This window comes from Meriones unguiculatus, chromosome 8, assembly GCF_030254825.1.
Source record: "Meriones unguiculatus strain TT.TT164.6M chromosome 8, Bangor_MerUng_6.1, whole genome shotgun sequence".
Classification (NCBI taxonomy): domain Eukaryota; kingdom Metazoa; phylum Chordata; class Mammalia; order Rodentia; family Muridae; genus Meriones; species Meriones unguiculatus.
Window position 1 is genome coordinate 84,537,513 of NC_083356.1, and position 23,049 is coordinate 84,560,561.

Below are 23,049 nucleotides of genomic sequence, written 5' to 3' on the forward strand. Positions count from 1 at the left end.
TTAGCACACACACAGGTCAGTGGCAGGCTTTGGATCTTCTGGAACTGGAATTCCAGACGTTTGGCCCCCATTCCCCTTTGGGTGCTGGAAATGGAACTCATGTTCTCTCCAAGAGCAGCAAGTGCCCTTAAGAACTGAACCATTTCTTCAGGACCTGACAGCGTCTTGATATGCAGCTATCTGACCTCAAGCCTGTTGCCCTCCAGCCTCTTCAGGAGTCCTGGGAATGCAAGCATGCATCACCATGGGTAGCTTAAAAATTTGGCTAAGGTAGAACAAACTTAAGAGAAGTCTCTTAAAGGGTTAATGTATAGATTTTAATACAATATCATCATATGTAGTGTATAATTTTAAAAAACAGAATAAGAAAAGTTGGTTTTGGGATTTTATAACTAAAGATTGGAACAGAAATCATCCAAAATTATCTTCTGAGAGAATGTTTCTTGATTTTACATCAAGCTGGGGTTGTGTACAGATAGAGTTGCCATTACTGTGTAAAGGAAAATTTTAAAGTTTTTTTTTTTTTCTGCCTGTAACAGAATGTTTGTTGTTTTGTTTTTGTTTATTGAGTCAGGGTTTCTCTGTGTAGCCCTGGCTGTCCTGGACTTGTTTTGTAAACCAGGCTGACCTGAAACTCACAGAGATCCTTCTGCTTCTGCCTCGCTGAGTGCTGGGATTACATGAATGTGCCTCCTTACTGGGCTTGTGACAGAATCTTTATAGGTGAATGTCCTTTGTTTTCATTCCCCTACCTGCTCAACAGGGAAAAGCCTGCTCCAGAGATTTTCCTTGTTGCCTTCATTCTATTAGTAAACATGCATTTTAGAATGTTAATTACATACTAACAATTACAAGGCATCATCATCTGTGCCTTAGAGCTCCCCACTATCAAGCCTTGGTTCTGTGCTGTCCTTGGTGCTGAAGCCGAGTCACCGCTGATGTTTCTATTCATGCTTACTCTAGGGCATTCAAGGGGAAAGTGAAATATTTCTCCCCAGCCCAGCTCTTATGTTACTTGCCTAACTTTAAGGCAGATGTTCTTAATCTGTTGGTCTTGACCCCTTTGACAATTGAACAACACTCTCACAGAGGTCGCCTAAGACCATCGTAAAACACAGATATTTACATTACAATTCGTAACAGTAGCAAAAATACAGTCATGAAGTAGCAATGAAAACCACTTTTTGGTTGGGGTCACCACAACATAAGGAACTGTATTAAAGGTTAAGAACTGTTGCCTTAGGGATCCTGCATATGAAATTCTTGCCCATCATCAAGAAAAGTTTTACACCTCTGTCAGGATGATGTTATCTTCTCTGTGTTTCCAGAGCAGGATGGGAAGCATATCACCGGTTTCCTTTTGATCTGCCTTGCACTTATTTCTATACCCATTTTTAACTCCCAAGCTTAGGAGCTTACATCAGTAGAGTATCAACGACTGACTCCCCAAACCTCACAGGCTGCAGACTGCGCTTTGCACAGAATGATTTATTTTAGAATATGTGGTATGTCTGTGAATTAGAATGTAAAAGTAATGATCAGGAAAGGTAATGGATCACAGTATTGCCAAAATAATAGAATTTGAATATAATCATTTCCTGGAGAACTGCTTATTCTAGCTAGTTACCCTAAAAATCTGGATGCTTTTGTTAATTTTGTGATCCTTTTCAAAAATGGGCACTCCATGAGGTCATTAAAAATTAAATGAACTAAATTAAGCATGAAAATTACCTTCAGTGATTTTCTCACTTAAGATATCTGAAAGAAATCAATCAAGCTGTTTTTTTTTATTTTTTATTTTTTTAGTACCTTTGTCAGACAGGCCTAAGATTGTGCAAGAAGATGGTGCTACTGAGTCTACTTTCCTGGTTATGTAATTATGAGATTAAATTTTAAAGGGAGCTCAACAGAAATGCAGCTAGTGGTAAAGTTCTAGTCTTGAATGCACATGTTCTAAGATTCTATGCCCAGCACTGAAGAATGCTGGGGAGATCATTAATTAGAAAGCATAAGTGATAAAAACTGTGAGACAGAAGTTTCCACCAGAATATTATGGCATGCCTCAGATCCTCTGAACTAATCTGTTTTTCCAGTCTCCCCAGTCTGTTAGTCATACTCTCCAAGCAGCATTTATTTGCTTTATTCCTTCAAAATAGACACAGTAAATTTCATTAACTATCTCTAGAAAGGTGCCCATTTTCTCTTTCCATTCATTTTCATATCCAGATTTGCCAGGTTCATAGTATGCTGGGAACTGAATCCAGGGGCTCATGCCTCCTAAAAGCTCTATCACTGAGATAGTCCAGACTCAGCATTTGCTGTTTAACAATAAGACTGAAAAGATGACTATCTGTGGGAAATTATGCATCCTGTAAGTGGGAATAGGGTAACAGCAGCTACTTCCGGTAGCATGCTACGGTTCAGGTGCTTGCTGCCTCGTACAGTGCTTCAGATTTCCCAGAAAACACATTAGTGACCTTTCCTCGTGGCTCAGATGAGAGAATTGATTCTGCAAAGCCACTTGCCCTGCCCACTGAAGCACATAATGAAGACTGGTGTTGGAGTCTACTTACAGAGATTACCAAAGCTATGTTTTCAGTGTCTGGCATGGACCATCTCTTTCCACTGGGCTATCTCTTTTTAGTCATTGAAATTAATCCTGCCCTGGCAAAAACGTTTCAGCATTTATGAAAGGCAAGGTAACAATAAGTAATTATCATTTCTTACCATCTCTTTCCTTGAGTTGTGGTTATTCCCCGCTGTCAAAGATAGGAAATAGAGATTATTCCAGTTAAGGATCTGATCAATGCCAGCATTCAGAAATTACTTCTCAGAACCTCAGAAACACAATCTCTGACTCATGTAGAAAGGCCTTAGAGCATGGTTCCTCTGGTTCCTCCACCCCTCCTGGTGGGTCTGTCTTGTAGCCACTTCACTAGCAACAGCTCTGGATGATGGCCTCTACATCCTGTTACCTGCATTTCTTTAGTGCTTTATGTTGTGCCTGAAAGAGTACCTTAAAAAGGGGGGGGGAGGGGCAAGCCTTTACAGGACTGGATGAGAACTATAGACCCCTGGACAAATTTGCAGCAGGAAGTCTCCCGACACTTCTCTTGGATCTGGGGTACACAGCACTCTTCAGAAACTTGGTCAATTGGGGAAACTCTACTCTCCTTGAAAAACTCATTTACACAGGGTGTAGAGACAAAGAAGCATTTGGCTATTGAGTACTGACAAGGAAAAGAACAAATGCATCTCAGGAAATCAACCAAGACTTTGGTTTTCTAGGGATTTCAGCAAATAGCAAACACTTGGTGGACTGGTGCCCACCTCCTTCTCACCATGATTCCACCCATACCATTTCACTCCATCAAGCGCTGGCATTGTAATCATGTGTCGTCACACTGGCAGATGCATTTGTTTCTACTACAATAAGTTCTTTGAGTTTTGTATATTCCTTTTTCATGACCAACCGTCTTTCTCTCTCAAATTCAAAACATTTCTTACTGGATTTATCTTTAAAATTAAGCTCTCTGGGACAGGCAAGTCACAGAGCAATGTTCACTTTATCAGGAACTGTTGTCTCCTCTGCAAATACATTGCTTAAGTGCCATCAATCGATACATCTGGGACAAAGGGAACTGTGGAATCAATTTAGTGGGTAGAGTGAGTGTTATCCAGTAACTATGCACTTACGTATTAAAATATTTCTTTTTAAATCATCAGGCTTCAATCTCAGAGTAACTATTTGGGATATAATCCCAGCTTCCTTCATTCTGTTTCAGTTTGCTACTGACCTTCAATGTGAGCATTTAGAATTCATCATCAGGCAGCTCTCTTCTGGGATAAAAGATTTGGGGATTTATTTCCTATAATGCACATTATTTGTAGTTTTCATCTTCTGTATTACTTACAAGAGCCTAAGGTCTAATACAACCTTGACTAGCAAAGATCTGTGTACAGAGAACTTGCACGTGAGTTATTTTGCAATGCAACTTGACTTATAAAAAGTGTTTCTGTAGTTGCATGAGAAACACTATGTCACATCCCTTATACTCATTTTCACTTCTGAAATGCTGAAAAGCTCCGGTTCCCATTGAGCTGTTACTGTAGCTGAAGGCCTTACACCCTCTGTTACAATAGAGTAGATTACCCTAGGTCCTGTTTGGGAAGAATTATGACCCACAGAATTACTGACCTTTGGTAAGAAAAAACAGGCTTAACATAGAAACTGGTACAAATTTGTGCTCATAACCAGAGAGCTGAAAGAAAATGAAAACAAAAAAGAGTGAAGATGTATGACAGGCTTGGTAAAGTTGGTATGGATGAAAGGAAAGACCGTGATTTTCCAGGCCAAGACACTAGAAAAGGATGGGGGGGCAACAGGAGCCCCTCTGATAGAACTACTTGCTTGCTTTTATTTTATCTGTATGTCTGTCTATCATTTATCTGTATCTATCTATTCATTTTTGAGACAGATTTTCACTATGTAATACTGGCTGACCAGAAACTCAATGGGTACAGGCTGGCTTCCAGTGTACAGAGTGTCCTGAGCACCTGGATTAAACCACACCCAGCCAGGTCTTGATTTGTTTTTAAATTGATATCTGTGAATGACTGTAACTCTTAACAAGGAAGTGAATTTTGGAATTAAATGTTCTAATACTATGACAAGAAACATAGGGGCTTCCATCCTCTACTCCATTCCTATCTCTCTAGCAATTCAGCAGATCTTTAATTGTGAACCTCATAAAAAACCTGACATCAGAGTTACCTTGCCAACCTGTTATTGCTAATATGCCATATGTCTATATTTCTTTATAAAGTTAAGCAGTATGTTTACAGACACACATAGGCATATACACAGAAACTTTCTTACACATCTTAAAACAAATTTTTCCATCACACATTTTTCTTCTTACAAGAATATTGTACTAATTAAGTGTACAGTATTATCTGGATTTTTTGAGGCAAGCTAAGAATGTGCTCAGAATTCTCAAAGACTTTATTGTTCTGGAAGCTGTCTCATAAGAAGTCAAGCCCACAATTAGCCTAACTAAGGACACTTAGAACACGCCTAATACAGTCTTCGTGGCAATGGAGCTAGACTTCCCTCTTCAATGGAGTCTGGGCCAGCAGCCAGTGAACATTCAGAGGTGGGTTTTAGCAGTGGATAGAGTCACCCTTATGTGTGACCACAGGGATCAGAAGGCCACCTCTCAAAGTTGGAATCCCACCTCATTTGTGATTTTGACAATCCTTATGAGCATACAGCACACACCTGGTGAATACTAGCCCCAAGTATTGAGGTAAACACCTGTCTTCTATCATGTTCTGCATAATTCATAGGGCTTTCTTGAGTAAAGTAGAAAACCAAGGAATAGTAAAAAGTCAGCATATTGTAGAAATTCCAAAATTACCAAACCTTAGCGTATTCTTAAGCCCCGTTCAGTTATCTATATTTCATTTAGTAACTTCTGGAGAGACAGTGGTTTCCCTCCTCCTGGAGATGTAAACATTAACCCTGTGCTGCATTCAACTCCAATGATCAGAAAAAATTTTAGTGCTCTGTTAAAGAAGGTTTTTAAAAATGAAAATACTCATGTAGTATTTCTTATTTACTTTACAGTAATTTAGAACATTTTGGACTGCTATTTTTACCTAAATTACTCCATTTTAAAAGATGTCCTCAGATAAAATAGCATATAATAAAACTACCGCATCTAGAAAAACAGTTTTTGGGTCTCATATTTAGCTGAATTGCAATGTTAAATTTATGAGTGTGAATAAGAACAATGAAATAAAAAAAATCTGACATCAGATGAGACACTATCTATTGGCATCTATCTATCTATCTATCTATTGTATGGTTTTATTTGTTTATTCTTTTGCTTAGCTATTTAACAGTATTTTTATGTATTGTATCAGTGTATAAAATACTAACATTGGAAAGAATATACAAATATGGAGAAAATATTGGGAAGAGAGCCTGTCCTTAGAAGTTATGTTGTGAACATAATCTGAACTATCCAGGCCCTCTGTTTCCTGTAGTATAGGTTGGATAATTTATTAAAGGAATGTTGTTTTACTTAACTCATGGTTCTAAAGTTTGAGAAGTGCAAAAGCAAATTCTGGGGTTCTTTGGAACCGCCTTTCTGCAGTTGTCGTATCCTGGCAGAGGACCCCACTTGGGAAGCAGAGCAAGGACAAAACTGTGGGGTCCTTTGCTTTCCTTATTCGTACTCAGTAATGCCACCTGGTGGCACACTGTGACTCGAGTTAGTATTAACTCAAAGACACCACCTCCAAGTATCAGTGACATATGAATCTCAGGGTGAAACTTACAACTCTTAAACTTTGAGAACCTCTAAGATCATAGCAGGAGCAAAATGAGGAGGAGAAGAAAGTATGAGCTAAAGGAATGGAGCAAAAGGGCCTCTGAGACAGGACAACTGGAAAAGATCAGCTTAAGGCTCAAGAGTCACAGCAGGAAGGACTACACTGCGCTTCCTAACATTAACTGTAGTTTTTCAGAGGGAACACAGGGTGTTGTTCAAATCTGTGGTTTCGAAAGTTCACTGAAAATAGGTGGACTGGAAGAATTCGCACTGTTTGAGAAATACGTGGCTAGACTTACTCAAGGACAGCTAGAAAGTCAGGTATTGTATTAGCTGAACACTACTATATTTCATGCAGTTATGTCAAAATGCTTATGCAATAACCATCTGTGGTAAATTTGAGTAAAATTGTGTTAAAAATTTGTGAATTTTTAAAATTGTATAAAGTAAGCAAACTTTGAGATCTTCTTCCTTCTTCTTCTTCTTTTTCTTCTTCCTCCCCCTCCCCCTCCCCCTCCCCCTCCCCCTCCCCCTCCCCCTCCCCCTCCCCCTCCCCCTCCCCCTCCCCCTCCCCCTCCCCCTCCCCCTCCCCCTCCCCCTACCCCTCCCCCTCCTCCTCCTCCTCCCCCTCTTCCTCCTCCTCCTCTTCTTCTTCTTCTCATCTTTGACACTCAAGGCATGTACTTCTATTTGTAAAATAGAAACAGCCACGACAAGGCTAAGTGGGAGATGGCTCGGTTTTATGCTTTGTTTTAATATGCTGCCATCTAGCGACACTTCTGTAAAATCACACCGTGGCCATCTCATTCAAGCTTGTGTCTTGCTCCAGTCCCTACTTTAATAATTTATGTCTTCTGCCTTTCATACAAAAAAAATTGTACGTTCAATAAAATGCACTGTGCAAGCCTGGAGTGGTTTCTGATATGATGCCACAGCTGTGACCACAGGGCATTAATAACAGGATCCAGTAGGTGAACTTGGTACCTTCTTCATAGTCCATACTTTATGAATAATTTATAATGAAATAAAGAACAGACTTTTTCTGTTCTTTGAGTTTTCTAAGAAAGTTGAGCTCTCAAAAATGTATGAAAAGATGAGTTTGAAAAACTCTTTCGTTAAAAAAATTGTTCCCAAAATTAGCAGTGTAGAGTAGAGACATGACTTCAATTTCAGGATTTCTGATTTGTTTGTTTTTTCGCACGGATTTCAGTCACATGTGTATCTCTGTGCATATATAATAAAGTGTGCATATATAATAAACCTAATCGTGAGTATGCAATCCCCGATTCTGATGACCTTCAAGTTTTCTTGGTGTGCATTGCTGGTATTGTTCCCCAGTCATTCTCAAAAGGTGTATTACCATAAAAAAACTTATTGCTTATATGAAATATAGATCTCTCGATTTGGGACAACGTCATCTCTCTGCCTTAGAAGAAAACGACAAAATCAGCAACAGATTACCGATAAGGTGTTCTTTTGTGTAATAATAGACGTAGCCATATTGTAATATGCTAAAATAAATTTTGTTTTGAATTTCCGAGAATAAAAGCCACACCTGTGTTAAGAATTCTACAAAGCCGAATAGATTAATGACTAATTAGGATGTCTGAGATTGTGGAGTGCGTGGATGTGGTAGATCTGGGGCACAATTATCTTAGGCTCTCTGTAGTCTCTGTAATAGCCATTCGTGTTCACCTCTGTGCATGACTTGCCATCCTTGTGACTAACAGGTGGAGTAACTTGGGAACATGCTAACAAAAATAATTGCTTCCACCACCCCATGGACTTAGAATGCTATTAGATAGCAACTGGAGCCCATACCATTTTGCTATAAGAACCTGGAAAGTACTTGAGAAAGTAACGTGATTTATGACTTTCTTTTGTTCTGTTACTACAAACAGTTCATGAAATGGCTGCCACTCTAGACATGGTATATTTGGGGTATACTAAATCTGTGTTCTTGGGTATGGCATGCATATTTGGATCTGGCATAAAATATCTTTTATTCTTATGAGGCAAAAACAATGTTTCTGTAGCAGCAGTTCTGGGCACACAACACAAGGCCCAAGGACAGCCCACCTCACAGCAGGAGTACCATGCATGTCTGTAAGGTACTAGCATGGATCTCTCATTGCCTCACTGGGTGGATGTTGGTGAGCTCTTTCTGTAGGTTGGCCTTTCCTTGCATTGGTATTATGATCAATTAGTTTGTTTTGAGTTGATAGTTGAAATTCTATTCTGTTTGGATTCTATTTGTATATTGTTTTTGAAGCATTTGGTTCAAGGTTAGTAATTTAGTTTGTTTCTAGAACATTCAGTTACAGACATTTGGTTTGTTTCTTTTTTTTTTTTTTTTAAGATCCTTTGTCAATTTTCTAGGATTGGGCTCTTTCCCCCCCAATATCTGTTTCTGTGTCTTAACTGTGGCCTGTCTATCACATACTCTATGATACATAACCAATTGAGAGGGAAGTCCAGAAAAACACATTTTTTTTTCCTTGGGATTGAAGGAAATTTATTGGCTCAGTTGGAAATCAGAAGAGCTGATAACCAAGTATCTTGAGTCTCCACAGATTACATGTAATGTAAAGGTCCAGGACAAGTCTTAGGTACAGTGGAAGACACTGGCAGTGTGAGAGCTACAGAGGGAGCTACTGTCAAAAGTCATGCAGAGTTCACCCAAACCACAGGTCCCTAGCCAGCAGAGAGAAGCTTGTAACTTTCAGGAGAAAATGGGAAACAGATTAAAAGAAAGAGGAAATATTTGGAGAGAAACTCTTATTTGGTATTCTTCCTCATTTTATTTTTGATGTTTTTGTTAATTGAACTTTGGAAAAAATGGAGATACCTGTGTCGGAGGTTGATCTGATGTGTATTAGTGGCCATCAAGATCTGGTTAGTGCCTGGGTATACCTAGTCTTGTGTAAACCCTGATTGGCTGATTAAACGGCCTACACATGGGCAGGGAAGAATGGGGTAGGCGTGGCTATGGTTCCTGGGCTTTTGAGGACAGGAGACTCATGGGAAAGAGACTGGTGGGATGAGAGCAGAAAGAGGACTCCACGGTGGGTTAGTGTGGAGAAGGAATCGTGTGGGCCTGGAGAAAGGACTCCAATAATGACGTGGAAAGGCCCAGATGAAGAGTACAAGCAAGTAATTATAAGATTACGGATGCAGAGAGTTCAGATGAGGATGATTAAGGAGGATGGCATAAGATGGGGGCTGGGACATGGATGGTGAGGTTATTGAGACAGCGTAGGTGAAATATCTGCCCGGCCCAAAGTAAATAAGGCAATTATAAAATCTAATAGGTGTCTGTATCATACTATTTGTGATAGTGGGTTAGATAATGTCACCATGATGATCTTAGGGCTAATAATAAACATTATATAGTCCAACACTTATTTTTATTTTCTACAACAAACTTGCCTTAACATTTCTGCAGCAAATTGGGGCCCAGAGGAGGGTGTCAGAAGGCCTGAAGGTCCCTCATGTGGTTGCTGGGAATTGAACTCGGGACCTCTGGAGCCTTAACATTTCTTTGCTGGAGAACATTTGATGTTTCTGGTGTGATGTTTTTCTTTGTTTGAAGTTTTTTGTTTGTTTTTGTTTTACTTTTCTGTTTTGTTGTTTGTTTGATTGATCTTACAGCATATTATTCATCTATTTCAAATTTTATCTCATCTTGTTTTAACTGTGGAAATTTGTTTCCATCTAGAAATTTAGCAATTTCTTTTAGATTTTCCAACTCACTAGAATATATGTCAAGATAAGATCAGATGAGTTTTGAATTTCATTAGTACCTGCTGTAATGGCTCTCCTTTCATTGTTGATTTTCTTGATTTGGATCTTTTCTTTCTTCTGTTTGGTTAGTTTGGCTGAGTCCCCATAAATCTTGTTTATCTCTCTACGAGCTACCTCTTCACTTTATTGATTCTTTGTGTTATTTATTTTGTTTTTCATTTTCAAACCTCTGCCCTGGTCTTAATGACGTCTCTTCCTCTGCTAATTGGGGTTTGAGCTGTTCTCCTTTTCCCAGAACTTTAACTGCAGCATTAATTTATTCGTATGAGACCTCTCTGATATCTCTTCTTATTCTTCCATCCTTCCTTTTTTTTTCTTTCTTCCTTCCTTTTTCCCCCCTTATTTCTTAACCTTTCATTTACTTCATTTTATTTACTTTTTAATTTGCTTTTTTTTAAATTTTAAAATATATTTAATCACATTTTTCTCCCATAGACATTTCCAGATTTCCCCCACCTGCCAACCCAACTTCATGTTCTTTCTCCTTTTAAAACAGGATCAGATGAATGGGGAGGAGGTCTCCCCCATCAGTGGACTTGGAAAGGGGCACTGATGAAAGAGGAGATAAAAGAGGGAGGGAGGGACTGGGAGGGACTGGGAGGGAATGAGGGATCGGGACACGGCTGGGATACAGAGTTAATAAAATGTAACTGATAAGAAAAAAATAAAATTCAAAAAAAAAGAAAAAAAGATTAAAAATAAAACAAAACAAAACAAAAAACAATTGATTTCCTAGTGTAGGCGTATAGAGCTACAAACTTCACCTCCATCAGTTTTGATATATTGTGTTCTCATTTTTATTTAATTCTAGTAATAATTTCATTTTTTCTTGATTTATTCAAGGACTTAGTGTTAAAAAGTATAATATCTGATCTCTATATATGCTTTTGTGGCTTCTGGAGTTTTTCTTGCTGTTGTAGTCTTATTGCATTGTAGTCAGGTGAAATACAAGGAATTATTTAAAATTTCTTGTATTTATTATACTTGATTTGTACCCTAATATATGATACATATTATGCAGCTTTTGGACTGAATGTCCTATAGATATCCATTATCTATGCTTTCATTTAATTCAGATATTCCCTCGTGAATTTATTATTTAGTTAATTTTTTGCGGGGAATGACCTTTAAGCGTAGGTCACGAGAGTAGGGTATTGAAGTTACCTCTACTATTGTGCTAGATTTAATCTGTGACACTGTCTCTGGTAGTACTTATTTTATGAAATTGACTATATCTGGCCATATATGTTTAAAGCAGTAATGTCCTCTCAACTGATTGTTCCATTGATAAGTATGAAGTTGTTGCTTTTATATTTCTCAGTAGTTTGGTATAAATTATATTTTACCAGACAGCATAGCAACACTATCTTCTTGGTTTTAGGCCCATTTGCTTGGAATACCATTTTCCATTCTTTCATTCTAAGACAGTACTTTGGTGAGACGGTGTGGGGCTTTTTGTTGTTGTTATTTTTGTTTTTGGAGTCAACAAATATATGATACGTGATTTTTTTTTTTTTCAATGCAGTTTATTCAGGAACCTTGAACAATCCTCGGACCCTGGGGAAAGCCAGCCCACAGCTTAAATAGCCTCTGGGTAGCCAACCCCAGCGTGCCACGTGGGCAATGCAGATAGGTCCACATACATGGAAGCAAGCCAGATCCTCAGCCTTAGCCAAATGTGGAGTTGTTCGTGACAGAGAGCACTCACCATCAGGAAGGTGGAAGGCGGAAACCAGCTCCATCTTTAAGGCATAGCATTCCACAGCTCTCTACAGTTCCCCCTTTTTGTTTTAGACGCATCAGGCAAGAGTAGAGGTCTGATCTCTGATATTAGAAATAAATTGGGACTTTGTACCGATGTTCATTTAGGTGTCATCCACCCAAAGAGCATCAGACCCATCCGATACCTTTTTCTCAGAGGCGGGACCTGGGGCATCAACCCGCATGCAACCAGACATGCTCTTCTCTGGGTCCAAAGCGGCTGAACCTGAGTGCAGTGCTTAGCCTCGCATCCTGAGCGTAACATTTTAGCTTTTTATGGTAGGCAACCATGCTTGGGGAGAATGTCCTGCTTCAATGGCTGTAAAGGCCTGAATGATCATGGCTGCATCACACTGTTGTGAGACTCTAATCTTGCATATATACCACAGGCAAACCAAGCAGACCAACACCAGAAGGCCTGCTAACGCTCCCATGCCCGCCCATTCCTTCAGATGATTCATGGCTGCAGCAATCCATGATGATAATCCTGTGGCTAGTCCTGCATCCACTCTGGTAGAATTTACTGTGACAATGGCCACTCTCAGCTGCTCCATCGTAGTGATACATGATTTTTAATCCAATCTATTGGACTGTGTCTTCAGACTGTGGAATTTAGACCATTAATAGTCAAGATTATTGAAAGTTGTGTGTTGATTCCAGCCATTGTGCTGATTTTGTAGTGTTTTTTTTTTTTTTCTTCTGTTGCTTAGTATCATTCTCTCATGGCTTATTCCTTTCTGTAACCTCATGGAGGTATTTATGTTTCTTTTTAGTCTGTAGGATTTTTTTTAAGTATTCTCTGTAGAGCTAGCTTAGTGGCCATAAATTTATTCACTCACAAAAGTTCTTACTTTTTTCTTAAATTATGATCACCATTACCTTTGCTGTATTGAGTACCCTAGATAGGCAATTGTTATCTTTCAGAATTTAAAGTACATCATTCCAAAAACTTCTAGGTATTTTTAAATAATTTTTTATTTATTACAATTTATTCACTTTGTATCCCAGCTGTAGCCCCACCATCATCCCCTCCCAATACCACCTGCCCTCCCTCCCTCATCTCCTCCTATGTCCCTTCCCCAGTCCACTGATAGTAGAGGTCTTCCTTCCCTTCCTTCTGACCCTAGCCTATCAGGTCTCATCAGGACTGTCTTTCATAATATTCCTCTGTTGCCTGGTCAGGCTGCTCCCCCTCAGAAGAAAGTGATCAAAGAGCCAGCCACAGAGTTCATGTCACAGACAGCCCCTGCTCCCCTTATTAGGGAGCCCATTTGGAGACTGAGCTGCCTTGGGCCCCCTCTGTGCAGGGGGTCCAGGTTATCTCCATGAATGCTCCTTGGTTGGAGTCTCAGTCTCAGAAAAAGACCCCTAGGCCCAGATTTTTTGGTTCTGTTGTTCTCCTTGTGGAACTCCAGACTCTTCCAGGTCTTTCTATTGCCCCCTTCTTTCATAAGATTCCCTGTACTCTGCCAAAAGTTTGGCTATGAGTCTCAGCATCTGCTTTGATACCCTGCTGGATAGAGTCTTTCAGAGGCCCTCTGTGGTAGGCTCCTGTCTTGTTCCTTATTTTTCACCTTCTTCCGATGTCTATTCCATTTGCCTTTCTGAATGAGGGTTTATCATCTTACCCAGGGTCCTCCTTCTTACTTAGCTTCTTTAGATATACAGATTTTAGTATGATTATCCTATATTATGTCTAATATCCACTTATAAGTTTTAAATTTCTAGTTGAGTAATCTACTGTTATTCTGATGAGCCTTTATATGTATGTATGACTTGACGTTTCTCTCTTGCTGCTTTCAGTATACTTTCTTTGTCCTATTTATAAAATGTTTTAATGAAAATATGATGAAAGGAAGTTCTGTTCTGCCTTAAATGGATTGTCTGTCTGGATTGGCGTCTCTTTTCTTAACACTGGAAATTTTTCTATCATAACCTTAAGGAAAAAGTTTTCTGTACTTCTAGAATAGGTTTCTTCTTCTACTCCTATGCCTACAACTTGTAACTTTGGTCTTTTCGGGGGCTCATACATCTTGGGATGCTAACTATTACTGTTTTACTGTGATCCTTCTTGGATACTTCTAGTCTCTTCCCCTTGTCTTCACACTCAGCTATCTGTCCTCTCCTTGGCCAAATCTAATGCTGAAACATTGTTAAAATTTTATTTTATTTACCACTTTTTAATCTTACTTTAGTTACTTTTTTATTTTACTTACTATGATTTTTATATCCAGTATTTCATACTGGTTTTTCTTCAGTATTTCTTACTTTTTGTTGAAGTCTTCTTTCATACCATCTATCACTTCATTATTTTGTTTGGCTATTTGTGTCTTTGAACGTGTTTATAATCATTATGTTGAGTACTTTGTCTAAGCTCTCATCTAACTCATTCTTACTAGATGTCATTGCTACATGAGTAATAACCTTTGAAAGAATCATGTTGTCTTGATTTTTTGTGTTTCTGTCATTAGTGCATTTGGGAATTATGTATTTGGCATTACTTCTTTACTTGGTTTATTTTTTTATCAACTATATTCTCTTGGTTGGAGGGTTTGTACTGTTCAGGCAGAATTTGCATAAAGAAGTGTAGAATGTGTAGTTCAGAAAATAATTCTTCATATTTGGAGCTCCAAATATCTGGCATAAACTCTATGGTTCCCTCAGTAGGACATTAACTGGGGAAATAAACAGACAGACTTCTTTGGTATTACCACTATGTAATTTTGACAGTATGAAAATTACATAGTGGTAATACCACAATGTCTATTGGAAGATAAACATAAAAATTACATAGTGGTAATTCCTCAATGTCTATTGGAAGATAAACAACCAAGTACAGCATGAAGTATACTTAGATTTTAGATAAAATGGTTAAAAGAGGGAAAGAAGTGAAGTAAGTAAGTAAAAAGCATTAAGTATTAGATCAATTTTGAAGAAAAGAAGTTAAGGTAGGTAAAGTTGCTAGGAAAGGACTGTTGAGATACAGTTAGGATCTACAGAATTTAGAGATTATTATGCTGATGGGAGTGTATAATTAATATGTTAAAATAGGGGCAAAAGAATGAGAACAGGAAAAATAGACATAAGGGGAGAAATGGAGGGTATATGAAATGTGACAGAATAGAAGACTAGACTAGAATAGACTAGACTGAAATGACTTAGAGTATTCTGGACGGATCAAAATAAACAACAGCCTAAGAGCAGCTGAGCACCAGAAAAAACAAAAGCAAGACAATCATGACAGATATGTGCATGCATGTAAGGAAAATATGGGGGGTGCATAATAAAAAGAATGCTTATAGGTTGATTGTGAGCACAGACGCACAGAGTTGAAAGGTGAAGATCTCAGATCCCTCTCTGTTTCTGGTAGGTTCTATTATGGTGCTGCATGGCAGGAAAAGTGTCATTGGATCTGCAGCCTGGGTGTTCTGGAAAACCTCTGAGTCTGTTGGGGCTGGGAACCTCCTATTACCCTGCTAATACTTTTAACAAATAGAATTTAAACAACCCCTTTGCATCTCCCACACAAAAACTCTGTATTGAGTGCAATAAAGGCAGTCCATTTTGGAAGTGTTTTGTTTCTCCTACTGGACCTGACGTGTCATCCCTGTCCCCATTTTTGCATGAAAAGTGTAAATGTCAACATAGTGAAGAAGGAAATCTTGAAGATGGCTTTGGTCTAGAGGGCTGCCTAAAGGTTTGTGGAAGTCATGCATCCAGGGCTGTGAGGTGGGGCAACAGAGGGAACTGTTACTGTTCAACATATTGCAAAATGCTTGAGATACTTGTCCTTACTGTTCCCAATCACTAAACAAATTGAAGCTTTATATGTTCTTCTCTAGGGCTGCTTTGTTGGCTTTGATCTAGCACATGCAGTCGGAAATGTTGAACTCCACCTACATGACTGGGGTGTTGACTTTGCCTGCTGGTGTTCCTACAAGGTAGAAACTAAGCAACTAAGCAATACGTCCTTTTATTTCACATTGGTTTCAGTCTAAATAAAAAGCTTGGTCCACAACTTACATCCTAATTCTGCCAATCCTGTGTTTTCTGATTAGGAAATAGTGACATCAGATGAAAGAGTAACATTAAAAATTATTTATTTCTATTATTCCTACAACTATAGAAAATTTATTAAACCTTAGGCTAATATAAAAACATATTAAGTATAGAGAACAGGTTGCACACTTAGAGCTTAATGCATACTGATTAATGCCTTTAGTTTTTGTGTATATGAAAACTAAGTTATAATACGTCTACATATATAAATGGACTTCTTAGACAGCGAGTATTTGACACAGAGCATTTGAGCAAAGGCTTTGAAATCTGTTAAACCTTAACTATTACCTGCAAGTGATACTGGGCATTCCATGAACACCTGTGGAGGTTTTCAGATTCTCATGTCCTGGAGGAAGGACATGGTACATGAAGACGCAGATACATAAAAAGCAGCAGAAACAAAACTGAGTGTTAGAAAAAGGTTATTTTTTATAGATAGGAAGGGTACAAGAACAAAAAGAGCTTAGTAGTTCAAACAGTGCTCTGCCCCAGGGACTGAAGTTTTGGGATTATTTGTTTTGTTTTGTTTCCAGCATTCTATGCACATCCTGTCTATTAAAGGTAGTTCTATATACAACTTCATGCATCGCATGCACGTGTTTTGAGTATCTATGTCTTCCCCAAGAGGTATATGCTGGCATTTTAATGAATCATGGGTTACTTTTAGATGCCAGCCTTTTGCTGATGCTCCAGTCAGTTGAGGATGAGAGAGCAAGGTTTTTAACATGTACAAGGCTCTCCAGAACCCCGCTCTGCCCTCCTCTCCTACTTCAATAATTTGAATAAAATAATATAGTCACATATTTTCAACTTAGTAATATTTTTTGTTTGCTTTTCTTTTAACAGTAAGCCCCGATATTTTGTTTTTCTACAAAATCTTAAATAATCACACATTTTGAATCGGTCAAAAGTTCTGGGCTTAAAAATGAAACAAGTGTTTCTATTTCCTTCATGTATTCAAGTAAACCCATACAATTTCATTTCTTTTCCAGTATTTAAATTCGGGAGCCGGGGGTCTGGCTGGTGCCTTCGTCCATGAGAAACATGCTCATACGATCAAGCCTGCGTGAGTAATGTCTCCAAGCTTTTATTCCATTATGAATAAATTGGTGTGCATCCCAAGGATGTCAGACATTCTTAAAATTGCTCATAAACAAGATCTAGATTAGATTATAATTATTTTTACCACTCCCATTAACAGTTGTATGCTTTCAGAAATAATTGCTTTCCAAAGAGTTTAACTGGCTGAATGAGAAGTTTAATAAAAAAAATCTTCAATATAAAATGAGTTATTACAACATGGAGAGACAATGGTTTAATGCAAAAGCCCTTTTGAAATTTGTATTTTTAAAAGTGCTGTTTATACTTTCCAATTGCTGTAAGTACAATCCACATACGCTGACCCAAACGACAATGTTGTGGTTTGTGTTTGTGTTCCCTGCTGCCATGGTGCCAGATCAGCCACTGGAACAGGACCTTTACGAGTTTCTACTGCTTTAACCACTGAGGTGGCCAAATCATCTCAGAGTAAGAATGGTAGAGTGAGAGCTCCTTCTCCTCTGGGGCCAGGGCTCAGTATCTGAGCTCAAGCTGAGGAGAAAAAACAAACAAACAATGGAAAAACAAGAAGGAAGAAAAACATCAAGGCTAGGTTGGGATTTCCTTTTTTTAATTAATTTTTTTATATTCAGTGCAGTTTATTTACTTTGTATCCCAGCTATAGCCCCCTCCTTTATTCCCTCCCAATCCCGCCCTCTCTCATCTCCTCCCTGCCCCTCTCTAAGTCCACTGATAGAGAGAGGATTTCCAAAGATAGCAAGTGTTCTCAGATACCTTGACCTTTACCACAAGAAACCTAAGAAAGCAGGTGGTGGCAATGCCGCTACTCTAGGTCACCCTAGCTTTTGGCCCTTCAGGGACAAGTAGCACAAGCAACCCAAGTAGACCACAGAGACAGAACCACCTGTCCTGCCCAAGAGCAAGCCCATAAGGTACAGTGAGAAGAGGAGATTGAGCGTGGATATCAGTAAATCACCCGGGGAGAAGTTGGGCTGAGCCACACACATTATCAACCTAAAGAGCCCTTTTTATGTTTCAAATTCGGAAGCAGTTGGGATTGATTTTGAAACACACAAGCTCTACACACTTAGCTTCAGCACTATGTTTTATCCTGTCTACGAAAGATGTTGGGAGTCCGGCTTTTAATAGTGTGTGCTATTAAACCATGGGAAGGGGTGAATGCATCAACTGGCCAACCCAAATGGTCAGCCCAAACACATGCATACACATATGCACACACATGCCCATATACATATACAAGGAGGGGAAGAAGAAAGGAAGGAAGAAACCTGTATGAATGACAAAGGAGAAGCTAGCCTTGGGGAAGTAGCAGCTAGAGAAGCCATTACAAGATGCCAGTGGACAGCTCAATTCCACCAAAAATCCTCTCGAGACAGAGTGTGAAACAAAGTCTCTGTACAGCCCGGAGCAGTGTCTCAGCAATCCCAGCTACAGATTTAGCTTGTCGTCATCACCTTCCCCTTTTTCTATGCCAGTGATGTTGTCTCAGGTATGCTAAAAGGACAGATGAGGTAGAAAGGCTCTGCAGGGCCAGACTCCTTTGCCACCCTACCCCACCACCCTCCTCCCTGTTGTGACACTGATCATTTCACATCCCTCCATAGGAAATCTGGCTGTGTAGGGGAGAGGAAGGCAGGAACATTCATTGAAGGAGGGATATGAACAAAATAAGATTTAAGATTAAATTCCCCAGGCCTACTGGCAAAGACCCCTTGGAGGTAGAGTCTCTTTCAGAATGATGGAGGTGTGTCAAGGGTCTGGGTGGGAGAGGGCCAAGGCCTGGCACAAGGCTATGTAAAGCCATAGCTGCCCTGCTTACTGTTTAGGGCCCTGTTTTGAGGTTGTTTGTTTTCATTTATTTAAGCATGGGAAGACTGGGCGTGGGAAGCACCATGTTCCTACCCTCGGCCTTCATGAGGGTGAGAAGAGGCCTTTTTCCTCCTTTTTTCCCTTTGTCCTTCCACTCCGTTTCTGGCCTGGGGATTCGTTACACCTTCATTTGGATATCAGAACTGTCTTTTCTTTTTCTTTGATTCTAACTTGGAAATAAGGAAAAACTTATTGAAAACGTTACACTTTAGAAAATTTCTTATTCTTTGTCAATATAAATGAAAGACTGCCAGATAGCCTACTAGAAGCCTAGGTGCATTGTTATTCAAGTGGTACCTTTAAAGCTATCAGAGTCATGGGACAGCTTGTAAGGAAGATTGTCTATCCTGTAAGACTTTATTATCCACAGAACCAGATAAAACTGAACATTGAACAATGGGCTGACCATGCAAGAGCAACACTTGGCTGCTCTAGACAATTCTCTTCATGCTTTAGAATAAATGTAAATACAAATGCAATACACCAACATATCTGTTTATTTTTATTTGATGGGGTAACTTACTGTGTGCCTCTTTTTTTTAATCTGGTATAGAGATTTAAAAAAAAAAAGATTCTGCATCTTAATTGTGTTTATTCTAGAATGTGTTCAATGGGCGCATGAGGAATGCCAGTACATTATACAGTTATTGTTGGTTAGTTTTCTGCATCCCTTAGCCACTGGCTCAACGATTTAACCTTGAAAGAAATTACAGGTGAATTAGTAGACTTTGGATCACCTCCCATTTCTGCAATTCTCTGCATATTAATCCTAGAAATTTAAGATCATTTTCTGGGTGTTACTTAATCATGTCTGAAGTCTCTTCAAGATTTCAAGCTTCTAAAATTAAAAAGTGCTTTTTCTTTGGACAGCTATTTAGTCAGGCATGTATTTTTCCTTGAATATATTACTGTCAGCACATTAAATTGTTCTCTATATCCCAAATCTTCAGAGAAGACTATAAAGTACATACTAAGAGAATACTCCAGCCGGGCTGGCGGCACAATACTGTAATTCCAGCGCTCAAGGACTCAGAGGCAGGTAGATCTCTGTGAGTTTGAGGCCAGCCTGGTGTACAAAGCTAGTGTAGGACAGCCAAGGCCTCCACAGGGGAACCATGTCTTGGAAAAACAAAGAGAGAAACAGAGAAAGAAAAAATACTGTACATACTTTAAGTCATCCTGTTATGTGTGTGTGTGTGTGTGTCTTGAAATGTGTGAATATGTATATAGGGGTATATGGATGTGTATGTATACCTAAACATGAAGGCCAGATATTAATTTTGGGTTTCTTCCTCTGTTCCCCTCCACCTTATATTTTGAGACACGGTTTCTCTCAGTGAACCCAGAGCTCACTGATAAGGCTGGATGCTGAGCAAGTTCCCAGAATCCTCTTGTTTCTCACTTTCAAGTCTAGGTTTGCAGGTGTGCACTATGACCCCCAGCTTTTTACATAGGTGTTCGGGATTTGAGCACCTCATGCTTGCAGACTAGGGAGATGGCTCAGTGAATACAGAACTTTCCCAAACTTGGAAGACCAACATTTGTACTCCCAGAATCTGTAAAACTCCACACGTGGTCGCACACACACTGTAATATGAGCTTCCCTGTGGTATAGTGACAGGCACAAAGAAGAGCATTTTCAGGGGTTCAGAGGCCAGCTTGCCTGCCTGCCATAGGTCACAGTGAACCACAATGCAGCACAATGAAGACAGATCTCCGAGGTTATCCTCTGACCTCCCCAAGTGCATACCAAGGCATATGCCCTTATAACCATACATAGAAACATGCAAGCACCCACCATAGGCGCACACACATACATACAGCACACATGTACATACAACAAACACAGGCATACACATAATAGATGTTACTACCATTTCATCTAGCTTAGTTGCTTTCTACATAGATGATATACAAGTTTTTTTGTTTTTTGGTTTTTTTTTAACTTTTGTGTGATGAGTAACCATGTCAGCCATCTCTTATTCTCTGTTATACAAATTGGGATAAGAAAGATCTGATGTGTGATATCAAACTGAAAGGCAAACTGGTTACAGATGGACAGAGAAGAAGTAATTTATAGATGCTTTAGGCCATGCTAGGAGTTAAGCTCTGGCCTCCCAGCAGAGCTGCGCTGCACTTGACTCCTTTTGCAATGCATGAGGAGGAGGCAGGCGTGACTGTGCTCCGCTGTGCTCTGTTCTGTGGAATCCCGAAACCAAGCTCTCTTCCTGATGCGCAACTTCAAGGCTATTCCTGCACTTTCAATGCACTTCCCCTAAAGGAAATCATGTCTGCCTCTATTACACAGACAAGTTTTCTGAGGAGAAAATAATTTGTTGTATCCTGAGGCACTAAATGTTGCCACTTAATTTTATTACATGTCATCTACTTGTATAAGTGTACATAAATATATACAAAACTTTAGAAAGGATAAGGCCGGGTGACACTTCTAAAAACGTCATTAGAAGATTCCTTTATCCTCACCGTTTGGGTGTATACTTTGACACCCAGTGAACGTGGAGCATTTGACCCAATCAAACCTATTCTTCCCCAAGCACTAAAGATGACCCAAAGTTTATGCTTTCTGACCTTCTAGGATATCTAATCAGCCTCAGCTGTCATCAGCCAGTTTCAGTGGCCCTTTGAGGAGTTGACTGAATTTCCATTTCCTAAATTCTCCCACTGGCCTTGTCACCAACTCTTTACTCTTTCCTCCCTTTCTCTCCTCCCGTTTCTCCCTCCCTCCTCTTCTTCCCTTCCTCCTTCCTTCTTTGCTTTTTTGTTTTGATTTATTTATATTTTCTTTTTTTATTGTTTTATCATTTATACAATTTATTCAATTTACATCCCGGCTATGGCCCCTCCCTCACCTCCTCCTGAACCTACCCTCCCTCCCTCTTCTCTAGATTTTTGAGGCAGACTGTGTAGCCTCCTCTGGGAATCAGAGGACTCTGCCTCAGCCTCCTGAGTGCCTCACTCATTACAGATGTGTCGGCCATGCTGGAAAGGGAGTCCCTCTTTTGATGCTTACTTTGTGTTTGTATAAGCTGTGGTTTCATGCTTTTGAAAGATTATGTTTTGATGTACTGAAATTAGCTAGTCAGCTTGGCATATGGATGGGCTTAAATCAGGCTTAACCAGCAAAGCTGCATTACAGAAGACTGGATTTTGCTTTTTGGTTTGTTGTTCATTTCTTCGTACTCTTAAAGCTTCTTTCAATGTGATATCAGGACAACTAACTCCACGGCTTTCTGTTTCTAGGCTTAATTCCCTCTTCCAAACCCAGGAGCATGTGTTAATTTGTGTTAAGGACTCAGTGCTCTATAGGCAGAAGACATTGCAGGCGTGCACAAGAGCATCTTGTCTGTGATGGGAAGCTTTTGCTCTGCTGAGGCTTCACGTTGTGTTCTGTAGTTCTGTGGTATGTTTTCCTTCTGTGTACATATGCAAATCAAAGAGCATCGCTGAGACAATGTTAGAGGAAGAGCAAAGACTGAAAATGCCAATATACGGCACTGAATTAGGTGGAAATAAACAGTAGTGATGCTCAGTGAAGTTACGTTGAAAGGGAAGGATGCTTTTTGTGAATAATAATTATTATGCAGAAAGCACATATAACTTGAATTTCAAAGTATCCATGCTAATCCTATTGTCAACTAATAGTTATATTTCAGTTGTTTGGTCTGAGGTTTCAATTATTTAACTGTGTTAATACAACTTCTAGTGCCTAATCCTTTCCCACTTTTATATGACTGCAGCGTTAAGTTTTATTTTATTGTTGTTGCTGTTGTTGTTAACTTATTCATTATTGTAGCTGAAACCATATGAGCAGCCTTAATTCAAAGGCAAGGATGGATCTAAAGGTTAACATGATACACTTGGCAAAGTTGGCTTTGCTGCTTGAAAAGGATGACATCTAGTGGTTAAACTTGTTATTTCCAATAAATAAGGCATTGTTCACCTTTTAACAAATGCTTTCATATGTATGTATGTATGTATGTATCTTTTTTTATAATAGTGTACATTGCAGCAGTCTGATAATCAAGGCTTTCAAAAAGATAAGAACAGAATGTGGGTGGGAGTAAAGGTATGGGTAATGTCAGGTGTATGCTTACAGAAATTTTAGATGTTCCTCATA

The 23,049-nt window shown here is 39.2% G+C and overlaps 1 protein-coding gene across 3 annotated transcripts in view; it reads left to right on the top strand.

Annotated features, from left to right (window-relative positions):
* The window catches only part of Kynu (kynureninase), a 136,379-nt gene that overhangs the window by 67,442 nt on the left and 45,888 nt on the right, over positions 1–23,049 (top strand). For all 3 annotated transcript variants that reach the window (XM_021656130.2, XM_060390095.1, XM_021656133.2), the window contains exons 9-10: positions 15,746–15,844; positions 16,955–17,028. In XM_021656130.2, the coding sequence (XP_021511805.1) occupies positions 15,746–15,844; positions 16,955–17,028 (173 nt within the window). The remainder of the gene's footprint in view (positions 1–15,745; positions 15,845–16,954; positions 17,029–23,049) is intronic.